Source organism: Diadema antillarum, unplaced genomic scaffold (assembly GCF_040938485.1).
Source record: "Diadema antillarum isolate AM-2024a unplaced genomic scaffold, OU_Dant_1.0 scf00000097, whole genome shotgun sequence".
Taxonomy (NCBI): Eukaryota; Metazoa; Echinodermata; class Echinoidea; order Diadematoida; family Diadematidae; genus Diadema; species Diadema antillarum.
In genome coordinates this window covers 891,265-913,607 of record NW_027270986.1, presented here as the reverse complement: position 1 = coordinate 913,607, position 22,343 = coordinate 891,265, and the positions used below count along the sequence as shown (strand labels likewise).

Here is a 22,343-nt window from a genome sequence, read left to right as displayed (position 1 = left end):
GTAACAAGAATGTTTCTCTCAATCTATAAATCCCACTACAACATATAATTTCATTAACCACCTGCAAAATTTCATGCCTATTTCCATCTACAAGATTGTATGTAGATGCCATTGTCAAAACCTTACATGCAAAAAGAAACGACAAGTTCTCTGTCCTTTCAAAGAAAAGGAAGTTTTGCATATAATTGTTCATTTGTTTTATGACGGTTTTTATTAACATTTATACTTGGGTTATTGAAAGATTTAAAAGTGGATTTTCCACGAAAGACACAACTTTAGTCTATTAAAAGTCCTTGGCACACTAGAGTAGATTCCTCATACACTTGTAGCTTCCTTCATAAGACAGCAGCACTAAGCAGTGAGAAAGTGATGGTGATGAGTGGAATAGAAGAGAGTGGGGATGGGGGGGGTGAGAGAAAGAGAGAGTAGATAGAGATAAGCAAGATAGTGAGAGAGAGATGGATAGAGATAGAGTGGGGGGGGGGGAGGGAGAGATAGATGAAGGGAGAAAGGGGAGAGAAGGAAAGAGAAGTAGACGAGAATTTGATTAATTGAGTTTGTCAGCACACAAAATTGCCTCCCTACATCCCTCAGTAAAAGTTGAACATCCAAGCACCATCAGACTATGCCTTCCTCCTCCTCCCTCCCTCCCTCCGTCATGTGAGGGTGGCATGAAGACGGGTCACTGCCAGCAGCGAGTCTACCTTCTTGCAGAGGATAGCTCTCTTCTTTCTTTCTTTCTTTTCCGGGGGGCGGGGGGGGGGGGGGGGGGGGGGGGGGGGGGGAGGGGAAGAGAGCGAATCCACGACGTGACGGTGCGTAAAATGTTGACATACTGAACACAACATGACTATGAGAGCACGGGGCACGCCGTAGCCACTTCCTCCGCTATCAAATCCTCAGACAAGGAGGAAAAAATAAGGGGGACCATAGCAACTGCAAAAAATAGAGGCGATTACCTCTAATCCCTACAAGAGGGACTCCTCCAAAAACAGAGAGGACGGGAAAAACAAACCAGGCATTATGGTTTCCTTCGACAGTATGTCTGTCCAGCAATAGCTTCAAACAGACTGCTCCTCAATCAATTTAGGATATTCATTGTACATATGCACTACCAATATATCTTAAAATACACACAAGAGTCTGAGCTATCTCATTCGAAATAACTGGACCTTTCATTTACCCTATTGTTTGGAGCCACTTTGTACTGTCTAGCGTTGAATACCATTTCTCATCTGTCGTCCAGAAGTCCTTTATATTCTCTGCAAAAGGAAACAAAACAAATATACATTTAGTTCCTCCCGCGAAACAAGAACATTTCAAATGCTGAGGATGTTATAGCACTTACAAATACAAGCATACAACATAGCTGGAGACATGTACACCATCAAGTGGATATGGCGGGAACTGTCGAGGAGTGCACAGAACGTATTATTTTTCACATTGCCGGAAATGCAGGCAAAGCAAGATTAAGTTCATTGGCATTAGAGAGATACAGAATGGTAAAAGAGTGACCAGATTATATCGGAACAGTTATGAACTTCTTCATCAGAGGTTCTGTGCATTTTGCATAAATGTGTGCTTTTATTTAGTGCATTTCATAGCAGAGTTTTGTAAAATACTCCTAGTTCTCCCTATAAAGAGAGTATGCTTAGATATGCTGTTATATTTTGCATCATGGCACACTTTCTTTATGGCATAATGTGACATTTAATCATTTTCTTGACACATTCAGATAATGAGATGAGTCACTCAACAGCCCAACATCACAACATGAGCACAACCAATCATCAATGTGCATTTCATGGTTGATTTATATCAAAACACTGATGACAACATACAACTGTATCTTAATGTGCAGTCTTTGTGTGATCATTCAACATGGCTTGCTGAAAATCAGAAACTCTACTAATATCCCGAATCCTTGACATTTGCAGCGTAAGGACAAGCGCAGTGAGCTCTTTCTTCACCACAGCTCTTTGCTCCATTAAACGATGATGACTCAGTGTTCTGGCAGTAATCACCACACACACTTGGATAAATGTGTTGCGAACTTGACCACAGTTTATTGGGTCAATGACAAACTTGCTATCAGATATACAATGTACATGCATAGATATAGAGAGAAAGTCCTGGCTAATGTAAGGTGTTGAATTTGCACTGTCTGTAAACTGCTAAATTGAGGTCTATGGGTATTTATGTGTCACTGCAAAATACTATGCATCATATAATTCTGTGGAGTGGCAGAGGTTAGCAATTACTTTTGTCATAACTGTTGTTTAAAATATTTACTGAAACCTACATTCTGTGACTGAACAGTTTCCTCTGTTAGGTTTTGTTTTGTTTTGTTTATTCTATTTCATTTTTTTATTCTTTTATTTTATTTTATTTTATTTCATTTTATTTTCTAATTTTTATTTTATTTTATTTTATTATTATTATTATTATTATTATTATTATTATTATCATTATTTTATTTATTTATTTATTTTTTTTTTTTTTTGGGGGGGGGGTAACTGATAACAGAGGTTAGAAAAGCAGCATACGTCACTGCAGCAATGTTCCTTACATTACCGCTGAATCTGACAACTTGCATTGGGGATTCCATGGGAAGTAACGTGCTGTTGCCTTGATGTGAGATTTGAATGACTGGACAAGGTGTAACAAAAAGATTAGTCAGCGACACCCTGGAAGACGGGTGTCGCTGGTTTAAAGGGATGGTATAGTATTGGTGGAGATGAGGATTGGGCTTTTAACTGTTTGCGAGATACCAAGAAACCACTTATGATATAGAACAGAGCATACCTTTCTAAGCATAATTCAAAGTTCATTTGCTGAAAATCAGTTTTGGAATGGCCGAGACATCCAAACACAAAAGTAAAACAAAACGATTGTAATAAACGATCGACCTCACCTTTCCTTAGGATCGCTCTGTTTTGGATATGTCGGCCATGTCAAAACCAATTCTCATCAAATAATAGTTGAATTCCTCTCGGAATTGCATGCTCTTTCATATCTAATAAGAGGTTTCTCATTATCTCACAAAACAAATGTTAGAAACCTGAAGTTAGGTCTCAACCAAAACTCTACGATCCCTTTAAGTCTCACTGGTTGCTCCCAAGTGAGTGACGAGGCAGATATACACCTGTAGCAGGGTAAACAGCAGACAGGAACAAGAGTGATTGTGTGTCTGTGACGTAATGTTGCCGCCTGCCCGGCAGAAGGGCCTTAGCATTATAGTTCGACCACAAAACTGAATTTTTGGTTTGTGACATACACTGTAATTCAACACAGTTTTGAAAGCTCTTTCATATTATAACCATCGCTGATTTGTGATTTTTGGAGCGCACAGGCCTTTTCGTCCTTCTGCCTGGCAGGCAAAGATGTGCTGAGCTTTAGTGACGAAAGTCTCTGCGGTCTTTGACCAGGACTTGAAATTTTTGCTTGTTCACCTCCACTTGATCAGTTTCACTGAACTGCTTTTTATGGTCAAGGACATCTCCATCAGTTTCATAAGTATTTGCCTCATTCACACATTATAGAACTCCAATCACTTTAAAAAAGGGCACAAGGCATTTTAGACTGTGGGTCATATTCAAGCTAGTAAATATCATACTTATCCCCTAAAAAGAACATAAAGAAAGAAAAAACAAAAAGGCCATCTGCTTTGACCTAATTTGTGGTCAATTTTTGCTTGAGCCAAAATTAGCCGCAACTGGCCTCTGTGTACTTGCAGTAGTCGGCTGGCTTGCGCCTGAATTACGAGAGTGTTGGCTATTATATGGGCACATCGGAGGAACACAGCCACCTAAGGTTAAAACAGATGCTTGGCTCAAAGCCAGAATCTGACCACTTGTTTTGAAGAGGAAGATGTATGCAACATTCCTTGCCGACTGGGACTTCTTCTGCTTCCGAAATTTTAATGGCAGAGCGCCGAGTGATGACCGATGATAAGGATCCCAATTACGTCTTCAATTAACAACCATTTGCAGGGGGAAACTGTGTTTTCCACTTTTTAGCAAAAATGGGAAATGGAATAATAGATTTTGAAATGTCAAAGCCATTAAGCTCTCAAAATTTCTCACTTCCCCCGTCCCCCTCTGCCCTTTCATCACCAAATTCGGCAACAAAGCCATGAAAGTTGTATTCAAGGGATCAAATTGTGCGTGGTTTCCACATCACGTCAATCCTCGGCACTGCATAAAAGACTTGCTGATTCATCAGATCCGCCATGTAATAGGAATGTGTGTTTGCATCAACAGTTTGCATTATATCATACCGCAAGATTTCTCGTCTGATACAACTCTGATACGTGACTGCCAGGTTTTGAGCGGCTCAGTCAATATGGGAAAAACCGCGCAAACTCCGGACCCAAAGATTGTGGGATAGCTTTCACCTCTGCTCTTTTGTTGTTCTTGTTTTTTCCTTCTGATCCAAGAAACTAGCCCTATCGAAAAACATCACGCCGTTATTTGATCGAGACAAAGGAAGCATGCTTTATGATCATGCCTCAGTGATTCAGCAAAGAATTTGGGGTGAGTTTGCAAGTACTGTTAACTTGCAGTCTTTTGTATGTACGTAATGGTGTGTGTGGACGTATGTTACAACAGAGAATTCATAACGTTGCCGAGAGTACCGGGTAATAATGAAGGCTACATATTGTAAGAGTGGGTGAGATGAATTTCAAGTGTTTTTAATTCTGGGGAATCTAGACATTTATTAGTGGAACATATGAAGTGCAAAAATATTTGAATGTGTGTTTTTATTTTTGCGTCGGTTTCTGGTTGTGCGAAATGCACGCAAAATTTCCACTCGGCAAAAATTTCCACTTTTACAGTACTTGTACATCAAAACAAAATCAAATTTGCCAGGAATACATGGCTATACAAAGCTCAAAACTGTGTCAGGAGTAGGAATATTGTTCTGTGTCTGAAAGAATGAAACACTCATGATTCAAGGAAGATGTGCAAGGAGGAAGGACGCAAACAAGTTCCAGGCACATAAATATAACATGCATCTTGCGTGCGTTCACATCATTCTTCTGGGCACACCTTCCTTGAATTGCGTGCGTCACGTCATTCTTTCAGACACACAATGTTCTATTTAATACATGAAGAGCTGCTGCTTTCTATAAAGAGCTCAAAGATGAACAAGTGCCATGGAGATTTACAGCTTGTCAATTTGAACCTATAAATCAGCAAATTTCCCAATATGCATTCTGCCTTTTTTTTTTTTTTTTTTTGGGGGGGGGGGGGGGATTTGGGATTCGCGAGAGGACATGTACCAGTTCTTTTTGAACCCATTATCGATGTCTCCACACTCTCCAAAGGGGACAAGTGAGTCAAACGCCCCTCAGCATCTGACACTCACCAGGCATACACATGGACTGCAGCTTGAGGTAGCCGGTCTGGAGGTCCTGGATGCTGGGACACTCCCTGCTAAGGTCAATGATGGCCGGCAGAACCTTGGACGGATGAATCAGCGTTAGGCCATCCATCACTCTGGAGAGGTTAAGGAGGAGGAGAAGGAGGAGGAAGAGAAGGAGAAGGAGAAAGAGAAGAAAAAAAATATGACAGTTCCGCAAAGAACTCTCTGACAACTACACATATGACTGCATACAGTATAAGAACATTTTGCAGGCTTTTTATTTTCAGGAATGTTGTGAGTTGGGTGCTATTCTCAAATTTAAAGGGTGTGTACAGTTCGGGTCGAGGTGAGGATATAGCATTTAACGTTTTGTGAGATATTCAGAAACCACTCTGTGAGATGTCAAAGAGCATGCAATTCTAAGGGGTATCAAAAGTTTATTTGATGAAAATCGGTTTTGGAATGGCTGAGATATCAAAAAACAAATGTGAAACAAGGCGATTCTAATAAAAGATATGGCCTGTCGCCTTTTATTATTATCATTTTTTTTTTGATATCTCAGCCATTTGAAAACCAATTTTCATCAAATAAACGTTGAATCCTTCTTAAAATTACATGCTCTTTCATATTTCAAAAAAGGTTTCTCATTATCTCACTTAGGAATGTTCAAAACATGAATCCCCACCTCAACAAGTACTGTACAGTCCCTTTAAACAACACAAAATGTCAAATGTCACAAAATGAAAAAAATGTCAACTCTGACCCTGACAGGAATGTGACATTTTCATGTAAATTTCTCCATTCACTGCTCCATCCCATAACTGGGAATGTTACCACCTGCCAAATTGTCAAGAATATGGCATATACAGCATTTGACATGAGACAGTAGGGATTCATGAGATTATGCATCAATTTCCACTGATGGTTAATCTCAGGATGAGATTTCTTTCTTTTCTTTTTTTTTTTGCCAATCAACAAGAATTATGTGAGGAAAGCATCATAGTGGTTTAAGAGATTTCTCATCTAATTATGGCTGTACTTGGCCCGTGACATTAGAGCAGGCCATGCCAAGGTTGATGTACACTACCCCCTAATTATGACACAATAAACTGAGCTAGTATACAGATTTCCATTTGAAGCACTCTAGACTAAGAGGGCAATTCCTGGTCATCTTTGGAATTGAGAGTTCTCAACTAGATGCATCTTACTGATATATTCCTTCTTCTTCTTTTTTCTCTTAACTGTTTTTACTTCTTCATCCTTTCCTCCTTCTTTCCTTTTCTTTTTCTCCAAAGCACAGCTTAGAGTTTCAGAGTTTTTATCAGACTTGGTTCCTTCATGTATGTGACATGTAAGGCAAAATTCTCCCTTTGCACACTTTCAGAACAACCCTTTTCTTCATTTACAATAATAGTCTGTGAAAAAAGAAATAAATATAAAAGAAATGACCATGAAAATATTCTGACTTCACGTGAAAGAGGCCCATTTTACTTTGGATCGCGTCTCTGCAAGGCCGTAAACTTGGCACCGACACACGACTAACATAGATTTAGACATTATATGACTTGTTGGTGGAAGACTCCCACAAGGTTTTAATCGTGAACTTTGGGCGACTCAGTCTCTCCTTGCACCCCAGTCGATTCCAGCCTTTTGGCACACACTGGGGTGACTCACTTTCTCAAGGCTGTTGTCATGGGGAATGCCCAGGATATAGCTGCTTCAGAATACATTCCCGCAAACACACAAACACACATATACATACACACAAACAAACATACATAAATTGCACACACGAACACTCAAAGTCATGTATGCCTGATCTGAATGTGTAATTCAACTTGCATTTCCTCATATGTGAATAATGGCCACATTAACATGTTCTGATCAAGAACTTTCGACACTCATTGTAAATTTCCTGCAGTGTCTAGCCTGATAAATGGCAAACATTAATTGGAATTTGTGTAATGGCTGGACAAGGATTCTTGTAATCAATCTGGCAAGTTGACAAAGAAAGAAAGAAAGAAAGAAAGAAAAAACATACACAGCCTTTTGCTTATTTTTCACATGACATGCCACTTGTAATATAACCTCTCACCTAGAGAAAAATGTTTTGCCTTTATTTTTACTTCTATCGGACACACTATAAAGGATATCTTTACCCTTATACATGTATGTCATTCGATACAGAACAAGCTTTTAGCTCTTTACAGTCAAATTTCACAGAGTTGTTCATATCGCTGTTGGGATGGCAAAACCAAGTATCTAAAAAATGACAAATATCTGGGAGAGCAAAAAAACATGGCAGCCAAAGCACAATAGCAACTGGGATTGCCTTTCCTTTAACCTGTCGTGGGGGCTTCATTTTGGGGGTAAGACAGCTATGGTGCTAGGAAATAGACAGGGCATCACTTGATTATCTCTTTGGACTTAAACCATTTGTTGAGTTTCCATGTACATTGTACCTGTAGCATTACTTCTGTTCCTGTGCATCAATGTTAACGTTTCCTGTCAACATCTTTGGAGAAAATTTGTCTCCTGAGCCTTCTGTTCTCTGTGATGTGCTTTATTTTCCTTGTAACTTACCCCTTTTCTGTGTCATTGCTGATCATGGTTTCGTAGAGGGATGTCATTCTCATCAACATGCTGCCATTCCTGTGACTCCAACACCAAAACTGTGAGAAAACGGCAAATCAAAACATTACATTATCCACTTACAAGGACACACTACTGCAAAAATCATTCGGAGTTTTTGTCTTGTATCAAAAATTTTTGTTTCACGTAACTACGTTCCTAAGAATAAAGGCTGTATGTGAGCTTTATTTTTATTTTTATTTTTTTTTTGAGCATGACTGTGAAATACACAGCATATTTTGCAAAATATTTCGAGGTCAAGATCCCAGAGCTGATTTGGGCATGAACATGCAAGTGACTTGCAAAATGTGACGAAAGTGGAAAAAAAAAATCAGTGTCAAGCACTTGAAAGTCATTTATTACATGTCTCTCTACACTGCACGTAGGCTGTGACTTCCTGCAAGACCTCCCCGATTGCAGTGAAAAGCACAAACACAGTATTCAGGTTTAGTTTTGTATGTCTGTCCTTTTCTTTACTTCAAACACTTCAACAAGAAAAAAAATCCCCCCGAAAAAACCACATATGGACAATAAAAAATCTAATCCATGCATCAATGTCTCACAGTCTCCTTCCCTTTTCTGTCAAATTGGACAGAATTAGTGAGAAAACAGCAGCATACATACGTACAGTGTAAATATTGTGTACATGCATCTCTTCATATAGTAGCTATTATGTATTGCTTTCAATGTGACATATTTCATTACTGTAAAAGTGGATATTTTCGCGCGACTAATTTTTCGCGCTCGGCCGGATAAGAAGAGTTTCGCGTGTTTTTAATTCTGCGGTATCAAGACATCAACTACAGGAACATATGGCAAGCAGAAATCTTCGCGTGCTTTTATTTTCGCGCTAGTTTCTATTTGCGCGAAATGCGCGAAAATTTTCAACACCGCGAAAATTTCCACTTTTACAGTATTGCAATGCTCAAACAACTGACATAGCTTGCTATTGCCTGGTGTTCTCATCTTCCATGACTATGGGGCACAGTTGGTGAGTCCATTGAACATGGCTGCCTACAGACCATGTTTCAATCTCTGGCAGAAAAAATATTTTCGGCGACAAGGACAAAAAATATAATAATATAGCATTGCAAAGACGATGGCTATTCCTGTCTTGTAAAGATATCCCTTTTTATCGCGACAACATTTCAGTCTGGGATTCTGCACAAAGTCTGAGAACTTCCCCGGAGACGGATCCCCGTCACTGCAGGAGGACGGTCGAGGAAAGGAGAGAGACGGGAAGGACTACAAAAGGGTCTGAGACTCGGGCGGCTGCTGGCCAAAATAGTCTTGACAGGAAATCGCCTTCCCAACCAGGCGTATCCTCTCGTGATGCTAATCGGCCTCGTTACTCTGCCGCTCGAGAGAAAAGGCCGCAGTCAGGCAGGAAGAGCGGTTACATGGAGCCGCTACAGGACAAGGTCTCAATGACAATGTCAGATTTCAGAGATTGGCCACGCGGGAAGCCCCCTTGAATTTCAACAGTTTGTTCTATTCTGAAAGTACTGAAAGACACCTGACATCCCATACCCCCTTTTCTGTATAACCCACTGAGATTTGGGGTCACCAAGTACTGTACAGACATTGTATTTTAGCTTCTGAAATGCCTTGCAACCTTTCAAAGAAGGATTCCCATCATATTTCATCTTTATTAGATTTACAATTGAATGATAAAACATCTAACTTATGAGATTACATCAAGGACACAATTTGTCAGCACAAAGATGTCCAAGTCAGGGGGTGAAGGGTTACCCGCTACCTTGGTCTCCATGGAGATGAAGAAGACTGAAGGCTGATCCTGCTGATGACTTGATGGGGCGACTTTACTCTATTTTTACAGACACATCACAAAGGTTATATTACCTGAGAAATAGGTTTTTCTTTTTTTTTCTTCTTTTTTTTTGAGAGAGAGAGACACTTTCTCATAATGTTGCCATGAGACGGTGCACTGTCTGATATATCACATATCATCATAGAATGGGGAAAACTCTACAGACGCCTGAATGTTTTACAAAGTAAACGTAGGGTTTCAAGTTCTTTCAAATTTGCTGTTGGCTATTGATACATTGAACATCAAAAGTATTCCCACAGATGTGAATTTGGTTCTAGACGACCTGCAGCAGAAAACAAGAAAAAAAAAAAAAAAGCAGGTGCTTGTTCATTTATAACTAACATTCCAATTATATCAATAGACTTATCGACATGTTCTTTACCTGAATAACATGTGATATTTGTACCTCAGATTAAAGGTAGCTTCAGACTTCTTATCTAGTGAGACAAAACCAAAGTTGAAAAAAAACATACCCCTTGGACAGCTGGCAATGGTGATGACCAGGGAATAGAAACCACTGGCCATTACTGTCTGGTGGTAATACGACACAAAACTCTCTGAGTCAGTCTGGTATTTTTTTTTTCTTTTTTATTTCTGCCCAGGCTTCTTCTTTTTAGAGCATATTTCAAGAGATCCCCGACTCTGACGATTTCTTGCTAGCAATACAGGGACGTGCCTGACGAGAGGCGTTTGTTTGATTAATCCCTGGGATTATCACATGACTAGGCACGAGGGTTCCCCCAACATGTGAGCTATTAAAGTGAGAACCAGCTGGAATGTGGGCAGGGCTTCTCCTGTAGTACATCTCACCAAAACTGTGTGTATGTGCAAGACATGTGCTTGATCTCCTAAAGGGATCCTATCGTGGGCAGACTATAGTGTATATACTGCCAAGGTTGGCAATTGGAACATAATTGTGAATCCCTGTAACACTTCAGAAAATGCTCACACGTCAGGCTGCTGATAGCGGAGAAGACTATCAAGCTTTTACAGACTTCTTTTGGCTAACATCATAGTCTTCACATTGTAATGACTTTAAAAGAAGGATTTAATATACATCAGTCCCTTTAATATATACTGTATGCACATGTACAAAAATATTGCTCATATAAATTCTACATGAGGTAGAACAGATATTAAATATGCAAAGAAATTCTTAGAAATTAAGTTTGTCATCACTATTTTCAATGTACTGCCAGCTTTGATGTCATAATACAATGTAAAATTTATCGTTTTAATCTATTTATTTGATACTTCATATGGTGATATGTTGACCCATTTTAATAGCATTCCAACAAAGGCCTGGCTTACCCAACATTCATCATTACATGTACAGGTATGTGGAAGTGTAAATATTTGGATGAAACTCCTAATCAGACTGTTTATTACCCTTCACTGCTCCCTTTCACATTTAACCTAATCATGCTTTACAGTCTATTTTTGGATCTATTCCCGGAAAGACAAATTAAAAAGAAGGAAAAAAAAAAAGTTAAAGATTGGTCCTCAAGCATGGAATTGCTCCCATGAACTTAATTTTTTGAAGCTGAGAGAGAAAGAGTTAACAGTCTCTGGGAAACTTCTCCGCGGGGGGATCTCGGTGGCACATGTGGGCTGGATTTACAGCTTGCTCTCTCCGCACAGGTGCAGGGAACGTTGCTACAGGCCCTGAATGATAAGCAGGAGCTGCCAGCAAAGTGCTCCCGTGCCACCGAGGGGGATTCGGGCGAGATCAAAGGTGTTAATTAAGCTGTAAATGAGATGATTCGGGAGGCTTGACACATGGCTGTTGCCAGCGATCTGGGAATGTTTAAACGATGACCGTTTGAGTTCCATTTCAATGCGGCATGGCCGACTGCCAGATCGGGCCGAGAAGGAACCAGAGATACACCGTATCAGTGGCACAGTTCTCGTCTGGCGAGTGACACTGTGAGATGTGTGTGTAATACGAAGTGTACAAACATGGTTGCCTTCAGCACTGAAGAAAACTTTAACACACTACTTTTAAGTTTTATAATCAGCCATATGCATGAAACTTTCGCAAATTTTGTGAGGAGCCAAGATTCATGAAAGTAAAGTACCTTTACTGTATGATTTTTTTTTTTTTGCCTACAATAAGCGTTGAATGTAAGTGGCAATTTTGTGGAAGTTTCATACCCTGAATGTTTCTTTTTTTATAGTATCTCACAAAATGAGACTTTAGGAACAAACTGAAAGTTGAATTTGTTGTTATTTTTATGTAGATGTTAATTCATGCTATCACTTAAAAATCATGCTCAACAACAACTGTACATTACAGGAAATGAGAATTGAAGTGTCTTTCCAACAATACATCCCCTCAGACCAAACAAAATCTGTTTGTTGTATCGCAGGAAAACTTACAGGAAAGATTTGCAAGGCTAATTATTAATCATAAGAAAAAAAGAAAGAAAAACAACTAGAATGCTTGATGAAACCTTGCTAAGGAGATGCCCCATCATGGATGCTCACTGGCTCAGTGCCAACAGTTTCTCAACTGCTGCTTCAAACAACAGGTAAAGTCTCAAAGCAACCTGAACTCATCACATACGACAAGGGAGACAAAGTTTATCTAAAAATCTCAATTTTTCTTATGTCAATTTCACAACTAACCTGTTTTCATAAGGTGAGCTGTTCTATTATTCACCGTCTGTCATGTATGAAGCAAAGTGCACATTTGTTGGGCCTTTAATGGCTTCCTTTTTAGATGCTGTGAAGACAGCATTTTATAACAAAATACTATGTTTTAGGCAGAACTGCCCATTTTTCACATGAGTTTCCCTGTTACCTGACAAACAATTTTCAAAGCCAGACCAGGTTCCTGCATGGGGATTTTTTTTTTTTCCCTGACGTGTGGCAGTTTATTACGAAGTGTGCTGTCATAACCATTCATACCGTGGAAACTGGTTCTAGACAACCTAATCTGGCCCAAATATCTATGAACACTATTGATGCTAACCATGTTTGCATCTCGTTCAAACCCAAGCTAATACAAAAGACTGTGACATCATCATGATCACTTTGGTACTCTATGAAGCCTTATTTCAACAGAGCCTTTCAAACTAGGGTTACTGCGGCAACGTCCAGGTAACAGCAGGGTAATCTTTTTTTCACCCTGCCTGCTAAATAGTCCCTGCAAAATGTTGCTTGGACGCTGTCTTGGTAACTTTTGCCAAATTCTACCCTAGCATTACTGCGATACTTTAGACCCTTAGCAGAGACACCAACTCTCCCATTTTCGACGGGAGATCTCCCACCGAAAGCCTATTTTTGCACAATCTCCCGTTCTCCCGTTTGAGATTTGATTTCTCCCGCCCTGGCTGTGTGTCTCCCGGTGGAAAGGATTTCTTACTTATTTCTATCGTATGTTGAAAAAATAAGCCTTAGACAGCACCGGAGAACACCTAGAATCCTAGGAACTTCGCGCTTCGCACACATCAACTTGGAGTCTCCCGTTTGCTAGGGGTTTCGGGCGGGAGAATCTCCAGATCAGAAGGTGCTTGGGGTTGGAGTCTCTGCCTTAGGCTGGCAACCCTTCTATTAGAACGCAATAGCGGTAACATTTCTTTGATAAACTCAACACGCCTGCGTAACATTGCAGACAGAGAATGATTGACACGCCACACGTCGATCACGCGCATGGATTGCAACCACTGATCTCTATGTAACCTGTAGATGATATCTTAAATAGTGATTGTATGTGCACAATCTAGAAGAATAGGCAGTGCTGGCCGGTAGGCATGCTAGCTAGTCGCATCAGTGGACACATCCCCTTCATGGAAACCTGCCCGGGCACAGTTTTCGATATGTGTCTGTTAAAAAGGTACCCCTTGCTCTCTCCTGTGGTTCTATTGGAATTTTATCGGAATTTTGCTCTCTGCACATCGTCACAACATTGCCTTGGAAAGGTCTGTTAGAACAGAGCTTTAGACCAGATACTGATAGAAATTTTCTGCAAGATTGCTGGGAGTGCCACAGTCATAAATCTTCCCAAGACAAAAACCGAGAGTTTGCTCCATTTCTCATGACCATTAGACAGCACTTAATGTCAATGTGTCAAATGGTTCTTGTCTCTCCTTCCAGCTACGTGCAGCTTTCTATGCTATCTTTTTTCATTTGTTTGGTTATCACAAGTTTCCAATCCAGTGATTGACAGTGAGTTTTCTATACACCATATATTTATTATGCAAGTCTAGTTTTTCATGTATCGAGACTTCCCAACAATTTCAAGTAGTTGAATTTGTGATTGTGGTGTACAACAATGGACAAAGAAATAAACATGTTCAAGTTGCAATTCATGCTGGGATCAGAGCTAACGTTTTGGTGTTTCAAAATTCGCGAATGGCACCCGACTCACCAAAATAAAAGCCCTGCAAAACGTATATCATATGCAGTATCACATTTCAGAAGTATGTTTATATTTGTAACTGGTCATAGTTTGCTGCTTTTCATTTAATTTGCTTACCAGTAAACTTTAATATCATACGGAATTGTTTCCTTTCCGTTTGCCTATAGATGCACTCTCATTTTTCTGTATAGGTCCTACATTTTGTTTATTTGTACAATTGTATTTTCACATCTTGTTGGATGAATTGGAGTCGAATTGACAAGAAATGATTTGGAAATGTGCGACAGAAACAGCTTAGGGAGAGCCTGCTTCTACTGTATACACTGAAATATTCGTGGTATATTAATTTTCGCATATTTCGCGCTAATCTTTAGCTAGCGCGAATTCTAAAACCCGCAAAAAATATCTTCCCGATTGTCTTTGCAAATTATGACCTTGTTGAATGATGTGAGGCAATCATACAGCGCGAATTGAAGAACTTGCGAATATATTTTTGAGCTGCTCAGCGCAAAAAATTAGTCGACAAAAAAACAAATATTGACGTTTACAGTGATCGGAACCTGCACTGGTGTGATGCCCAAATGCCCTGTAGTACACCCACTTCCTGTCCATTTATGACCCAGCCAACAGAGCTAGTTCCCACCTGCTTACTAGCTCTCAAGGATGTAACCTAGATGGAACATCCTCCTGCAAACTTTCGCTTTCACTCTAGTCTTTGAGAGGGAATCGATAATCTTTTCCAGGGATCAGCTGTTTGCTTTAATAGCAAGTAGCAAGGCCCAGCGGCAAAATTTCCACGAATTCATTGTGTGCTCAAGCAAGCAGGAAGGCTGATGTTTCTCCTTTGAAGAGCATTAGCTTTCTCTATCAAAAATAAGTTGTTTTTACAAGAAGTTCCATCAACTTTTTCTCTGTAATAGACATTATTTTTCTCATCTGAATAGCTTCTTAGTCTTTTCCTTTCTTTTTTTAAACAACTAATTGAACTCAAGATCAAACTACTGGTACAAACGTATACTCACAGAGACGATATGGCTTTGGCTTTTTCTGAAGTTAGAGGCCACAATAAAAAGAGCTGTCAGCACGCCACCTTGATGATACAGATAAATTGTATCATATTCCCTGAACTTTTACATGCCCCACGGCAAATGACAGAAATGTCTTAGTCTTACTGTCCACCATGTATATTCACATGCATGGTACGTTTGTGATATTTACACTAGCAAACTCATTTGGTAGTGTCCTCATTAAACAATCTGAGGTTTGTGGTCTAGCGAGATGAGCAAATGATGGTACATGCAATTAACCATGCTGTCTTCTTTGTTAATGTATTGACTTGAGGCAAAACACTGTCCTTCAGATTGGACATGAAATGGAGGTCTGCCATAGCTCATGCACGTTAAATATCCTATATCTTTGGAAGAGCAGCCTGCAAGCCTTGTAAAGTGGTCCATTCCACAAGCACACTAAAAAACTGGGCAAATTACACAGAGCCCGAGTGTGTTGCCGCGGGTAACCAGCACTGGTCTCTGACAAGTTGGCATCAACCTACAGTGTCATGCAACATTCAAAAAGTGGATTTTTCCTCTTGTAGGACAAATAGAAAATCCCCAAGCAAACAAGCACTTTGGTGGTGGTGGTGGTGGTAGTAGTAGTCAAAGCAGTATGTGTGTGTGTGTGTGTGTGTTGAAGAGGGGGGTGGAGAAGGGTGGGAGGGGTTATCATAGCATCACTTTGTTCCAGCTAGTATTTGACATAAATTGCCAATTACCATTCATAAATGGCATTTTCAAACTTATTCTTCCATCACTTGACCATTTTTGTGAAGGTCTGAAAAGAGCATACAGCCTTTCTCCTCTATTGATGCAATTCATTGTTTGCGCAAGTGCACATGTATGTCTACTGTTGATATGTTGTCAGTATTGTATGTGTGACATGTTCTTTATAAGGTGCACAGGGACTTGCTTATAAATGTACTACATACCTGTATCTGATAAGAAGCTGATTTCCGAGTCTTAGTTTTATGACAAGAGTAGAATTGGGAAGGTCTACACAGTGTCTTTGATCACTTTACCCATTTCCAGAATTCATCCACATTCTCCTCCATTTCCCTCACGATGAAAACCATGCCTTGGGATCTTACGTAGTCTCATTCATGCAATATATACTTCAGTATGCTCTAGTTTAAAAAAACACACGTATGAATTCATGTTGCCTGATATACTGCGAGCCGATTTTACTGCTGTCATAAATTTGAGCGGCTGCAAACTGGTGTTTCTGACTCCGTATGTTCTTTTTGCGCACTTACCGGTACCCTGCCATCCTCATAGTTTGCTGCCGCACTCTTCAACTCGTAGTCTGAACAAGGGTCGGGGACCACAAAGTATTCCGGTAAACTGGCGAGACAAAGAAAAAAACACGAAAGCAAAAACGAATGAAAATCATTTATCTTCTTTTCAGAAACTTAAGACGATGCACAGAGAAGACAACAACGAGAATCAAGATGCAAGTTGAAAGAGACATGAATGACTGTGAGATGTTTGAAACAGAAAGCTGAGATGAAGGACTTGTGAAACTGATGATGAATACAGTAAACACTGAGAGAGAAAACACCATCTTCAGAGTACATTTCATATGATACCACTTATGAACAATTATCTTTGAATAAAAAAGAAACAATGGCAACAACAATGTGAAGTATCTACAGTCGGAAATTTCAATTTGAGAGTGTCAAGAATATACATTGCAATAAGTTCATAACTTTTCCCCACATTTGTCTCTGATATTCAAAATTTGATCAACATATAAATTGAATGTGTAGATATTGAATCAAACAGCTCTTTACACTGTACCGCTCTTGTTCTGCAAACACCAACTGTATGCAATGTACATGTACGTGTATTAAAATTTCCACAACCATGGTGATATGTCAGATGTGTGTGTTGAGATGTTTGCCACACAAATGAGTGTACAAGTGGTTTTGGTCCAGTTCTCGGATTTGGCTTGCCAATTGCATGGTATACCATTAATATTGTTTTGAGTATGGAATCCAGATATTGCGACACTATCACTTTCAGGATTATTCTTTCATTTTAATTGATAGCTCTGACACATAACATATTCTTTATGTGCTTGTGGAAGATTTCTATTCAGACTGTATGGCATTATGGGGTTATATAGACACCTGCGGAATTAAAAAAAAAAATCATGTGATATAACAGAGGATAGGTATACACTTGAATAAACTTGCATGAGAATAGGAAGAAAGACAATCTAAATTAGCAAGTGGCAATTCAAGCACATTATCACTGATATCATCACACGAAGTCTGCCAAATATGAACTCTACTGCTACAAAAATAACAAAAGAGCCCCAGTTCAGCTCACTGATTACATCACTCGGATCTCACGTTCCTAATCATACACAAACACAGTAAGCCAGCCGACTGTTACCATGGAAACATCTAAGCCCCCTCGGATTGGATCTGGGATACACTTTGTTGCCCTCCTTGTAAGCCTCCTTGGACAGATGCTCCATGAACCTGTTTGGGGCCCGAAAAGAAATGAAGGAACTGGCGCTAACCTGCCCGGGGCTTTGGGGCTTCTATTTAGAGCCTCGTGGAAAATTGGCAAATTTCCTCCATAAGATCTGCACATCCCCTCTGCGCAAACACCAATTGAGGTTTCTGTTTTGTTTCTTTCTTAACATGGATCTAAACTCTTTCGTCCACTTGAAGGCAGCAGCATTTATAAGCTCACAATCAAATCAATGTGCGGGGTGTCACAAGTACCAGACCGTCCCACACAAATTTTCACTCTGTCATGGCACAGTGATAGCAGCTGCCTGCTTCAACTTTTAGGTTTTTCACTGACATTTGTGCAGCTCGCAAATTTCTTCGGGAAGCGTTGGCATTGAGGACAGATGCAGGAATGTGGCACTGTAGACTGTGGCATGGAGAGAAGCCAGGATCGATGATTGTTTTCACACGTATTAACTGAGAGTGCGTAATTTGAATCACGATTCTAGCAATGCATCAATACAGTCATGATTCAAATAACGCATTTTGGCCATGTGCATGCAAACTGGAATCACAGAAGGTTATTTGAATCATGATTTAAATCATATTTTGAATGACGGTCCGGCGGTGATTTGCAGTGACGATTCTCCAGTATCAGAACAAAACAGTCATGTGTATGGATTGACGTCCACACGTCACCATATTTTTTTGGGTGGTGCTTATGGTGGTGTCCTTTCAATCACTTCCACAGAAAAAATGCACTCCTTAACACTCAAAAGCAATTGATGGAAACTCAGAAAGAAGCAACACCTACATGTAGTCTCATTGCTCTGAAATTCAAAACAACAGAATCTGTGAAGCCTTCCTCGGTCGTGTATATGGACGATAATTTCCATTGTAATTGTAATTATAACTGTAATTCAGCACTGCAATTACGTTTATCGACCCGTGTGAAAACGGTCAACTATTACACAGAGCAGAGCTGTCAAACCTTGCCTCTTTCACAGGGCAACCATGGAGGTTAGCATGGCTCAGTGGTTGAGGTCTCTGACTCAGGCGTGTCACAAGGTCCTGGGATCAAACTTCGATGGGAGCCTATGGCCAAACTGTTGCATGTGAGCATGACTTTAACGATACAAAATGTACAAGTATACAACAGGAAAGGAAGCTCAGCCTCTCGGATGGAACACTGCCAAAGAAGAACGTTGTGTCCTTGGAACAGCCACATTATACACTTGCGAAACAACTTGACTCTACTCGTCTTCAAATAGTTTTTCATTAGTGAAAACCTGATCTAGTCGCTTGCGTGTGTGTGTGTGTGTGTGTGTATGTGTGTGTGTGTGTGTGTGTGTGTGTGTGTGTGTGTGTGTGTGTATGTGAGAGAGAGAGAGAGTGAGGAAGACAGACAGACAGACAGACAGACAGACAAAGAAAGACAAAGACAAACACATACATACATTCCATATTGTATGTATAGGTTGGTGTAATACTGCCCCGAATAAAATCAATTGAAGAAATTGTGCCGAATGAAAGAAGACAACAGTGCCAACACTACTCCAAAAACAAACAGCAATACTGTAACTTAAATTACAAGTCAATGATTCATTCAAACAGAGATTTCTCAGTCTGTGTCCAACAAAGAGTCTTTCTTAATCTTAAGAAGGAAGTAGAAAATGAAAAAAAAAAAATAGATAGATAAAATAGATATACAATATCCCAACTGTCCACTCCCAACACAGGAAATGCAAGGAAGGCATAGACCACATACAAGCGAAGATTTACAAAGTCTCCCTTGATACAGGTCTGTTAGAATCATGACTGCAACAGGACTTCCTATACCTCAGTGCCACCTGACAACAGGTCAAACAACAAGCAGCAGACGCCTACACGTAATGCTTAAAAAAAAAAAGGAAAAGAAGAAGAAGCAGTGCTTAGCATCGTTCAACAGACCCAAGATTGATATCGTATGTGTGTCGGCCAGACGGACTATTTTCCTTTGGTATCTCTGCCACTCACCATTCTAGAGAGTCTGAAAAGTTCTTATACATTTTCTGGTTGTGAAATGTACAAAATAGTACTGCCTTTCTCCCCTTGTATAAAAATAAAAACGAACTTGATCAACGTAATCTGCATAATATTAATCATGCAGCAACAGGAGAGTAATACATGAATCATACTCTGTCTCCGCGGAAACGTGGCAGATACTGGGGAACCTGCGGCGAGCGTTTCCTTCTAAGACACAATTACTGCGTCACGGACAGCGAAGCTTATGTAAAGTGACAAGACAAATCGAGGCGCTCTGTTGCGTTGTGATTGATAAGGCTGAGTCGTCATGTTCGCTCTCCGAGCAAAAGTCACCAAAACATTGCTAGTCAGGTGGCACATTTAAACGACACCAAACTTTCAAACCCCTGCCGGGTGAATAATGTCGAAGTCTAGGTTAACGAGGCTTTACACCATACTGACATCATCGTCGGAGTGAGCTGGCTACGAGGGTGAGACCAATCTGCACAGTCTTTGTGCCTGCAAGACGGACTCATCCACGAAAGTGACATAAAATGCTTCCATGACACAATCGTTTGTTTGTTTGTTTGTTTGTTTTTTTGTTTTTTTGCCAAGACTCTACACTTAACAGAAGCAAGATGACACTGGAGCATTTTATGACAAAAGCTACCATCACCCTACTGAACCAATATCAACAGGTCCAAAAACCTTTGGGATCTAATGATTTGGAGCATGATATAATGCACACTGGTAGACATCGAATATATCTTATTAGATGGGTCAATATTTTCAAAATAAAAACACATAAACATACACTCTCACACACATGCACACATGCACATACAGGAAATCCATACAAAAACTTTATACCACTTTCATTGTGTAATGCTGTGAAACTATACACCTACAATGTAGAATAATTGCAGTCATCTGGGGCTTATAATTATTTCAAAGACAGAATTACCGATTATGACAAAGAGAGCAAAGACATATTGTACTTTCGAGTGATAATCTACATTAGGAGCCTCTTTCCACATTGATCCCTTTCAACATTTTCTACTTTGCAGTGAGCATAATCCCTGAGATTGAAAGAGACATGAGGTAGAAACATTGTGCACATTCAAAAACACATATCTTGCAAGGGAAAAAAAACTACAAAAGCATCAATGATGGCTGTACTGGTCACGCAATAGTTTTCCACACTGGGTTTTCCCCATATGGTTGTGAAAGGCATTAAGAATTTCCTATTTCCCTAATACGAGCACTCCCTATACAACCTCGTAAACACTATCAGCATGAAAAGGGGGGGGGGGACATTAAAAAAATCTGTTTGCATAAAATAGATATACATGTAGTCTGCTTTACTTCGCACCTTGCCATGAAAAGGTCTACATTAAAGAACTTAAAGGTTTTACTTTTCTATGGTATGGTTTCCTAATCAAAAGCAAAGGTTGCACAAAATGGTACATTGAGTGTTTTATACATAAGAAACACAATACGTACAAAGTCCTTGAATTAGTGATCACAGTTTTGAAAAAAGGGCTGAATAAAGACTCTTTGTTTGAATGCAAGAAGCACTACCTTTAATCACTCTACATCTTCCAAGTTTGTAACACTATAGAGAACTGCTTCAAGCCTGCACCAAGGAACGGTTGTTACTGCCTTCTTCTTGTGACAGAGAGATCGCTATCCTGACACGAGTCTGCCAATCCTTATCTCATTTCTGATCTGTACACAAACATTAGTCACACTCTTGCTTTGCAGACATAAAATACCCAAAAAACTTGGACTGGCTGCAACTGATGTTCACATTGGCAAACTCTTATGCCTTACACATGAATTAATAAATAATGATTTTATTGGTTTGACCACTCTTTGAGGTAACTGAATAACTGCACTAATCTCATAACTTTGCTTTTAGTATATTTTGCAGTGAAAAATTTCGTATCCATAAGAAATACCTCTGTGGAAATGAATTTAACTGATATGACATAAACGGCACTCTGAAATTCAGTTGGCTTTGTATTTGGTTTTTTAACTTATCAATGGGATGTGAGAATTTTGCTCGGCATGCCCGTCAGGCCTGTGATTCATACAAGTTCCCACGACATCTGCTCCTGATATTTCACAGATCAAATAACTTGACAGCGTTTGTTTTACAAATTGAGTCTAAAAGCTCTATAAGTCTGCACCCTTCCAGAGCTAGTGTGGGCATACAAAGGTTAATGCTGACACATCCACACACACAATATGCTTGCACACTCTCCAACAAACACACATATACAATGTATATGGATGGGCACACACAGAAATACAAAAAACGAACTGGGATTACTCGTAATCTCGGTTCGTAATCTGTCACCTTTCTCGTCTTTCAACTCGGGCATTGTCATAGGCCTTCTAAATATAAATTCTCCACAATGATTCAAGCAGGATGTTGATTTTTCTGCCTATTCGGTTCCAGCATGATACAATAAAGCGATACGCTGAATCCAGCAAACTCCAGCTACTATATAAAGCACACAAGAGTGAGATGGAGAGTGCAAAATTCTTATGGATGAGAGCCCCTCGAATCCTATCATTTACCTAATTTCCCGTGCGGTCAGACGTCCCCATTGTGCCCGTCAAAT

The 22,343-nt window shown here is 39.8% G+C and overlaps 1 protein-coding gene across 1 annotated transcript in view; it reads right to left on the bottom strand.

Annotated features, from left to right (window-relative positions):
• LOC139718574 (myotubularin-related protein 10-like) overlaps positions 1-22,343 on the bottom strand; it is a 90,947-nt gene that overhangs the window by 14,599 nt on the left and 54,005 nt on the right. The window contains exons 7-10 of the mRNA XM_071630041.1: positions 16,501-16,588; positions 7,951-8,039; positions 5,371-5,501; positions 1,184-1,262 (exon numbers count right to left, since the gene is read on the bottom strand). Coding sequence (XP_071486142.1) covers positions 1,184-1,262; positions 5,371-5,501; positions 7,951-8,039; positions 16,501-16,588 — 387 coding nt within the window. The remainder of the gene's footprint in view (positions 1-1,183; positions 1,263-5,370; positions 5,502-7,950; positions 8,040-16,500; positions 16,589-22,343) is intronic.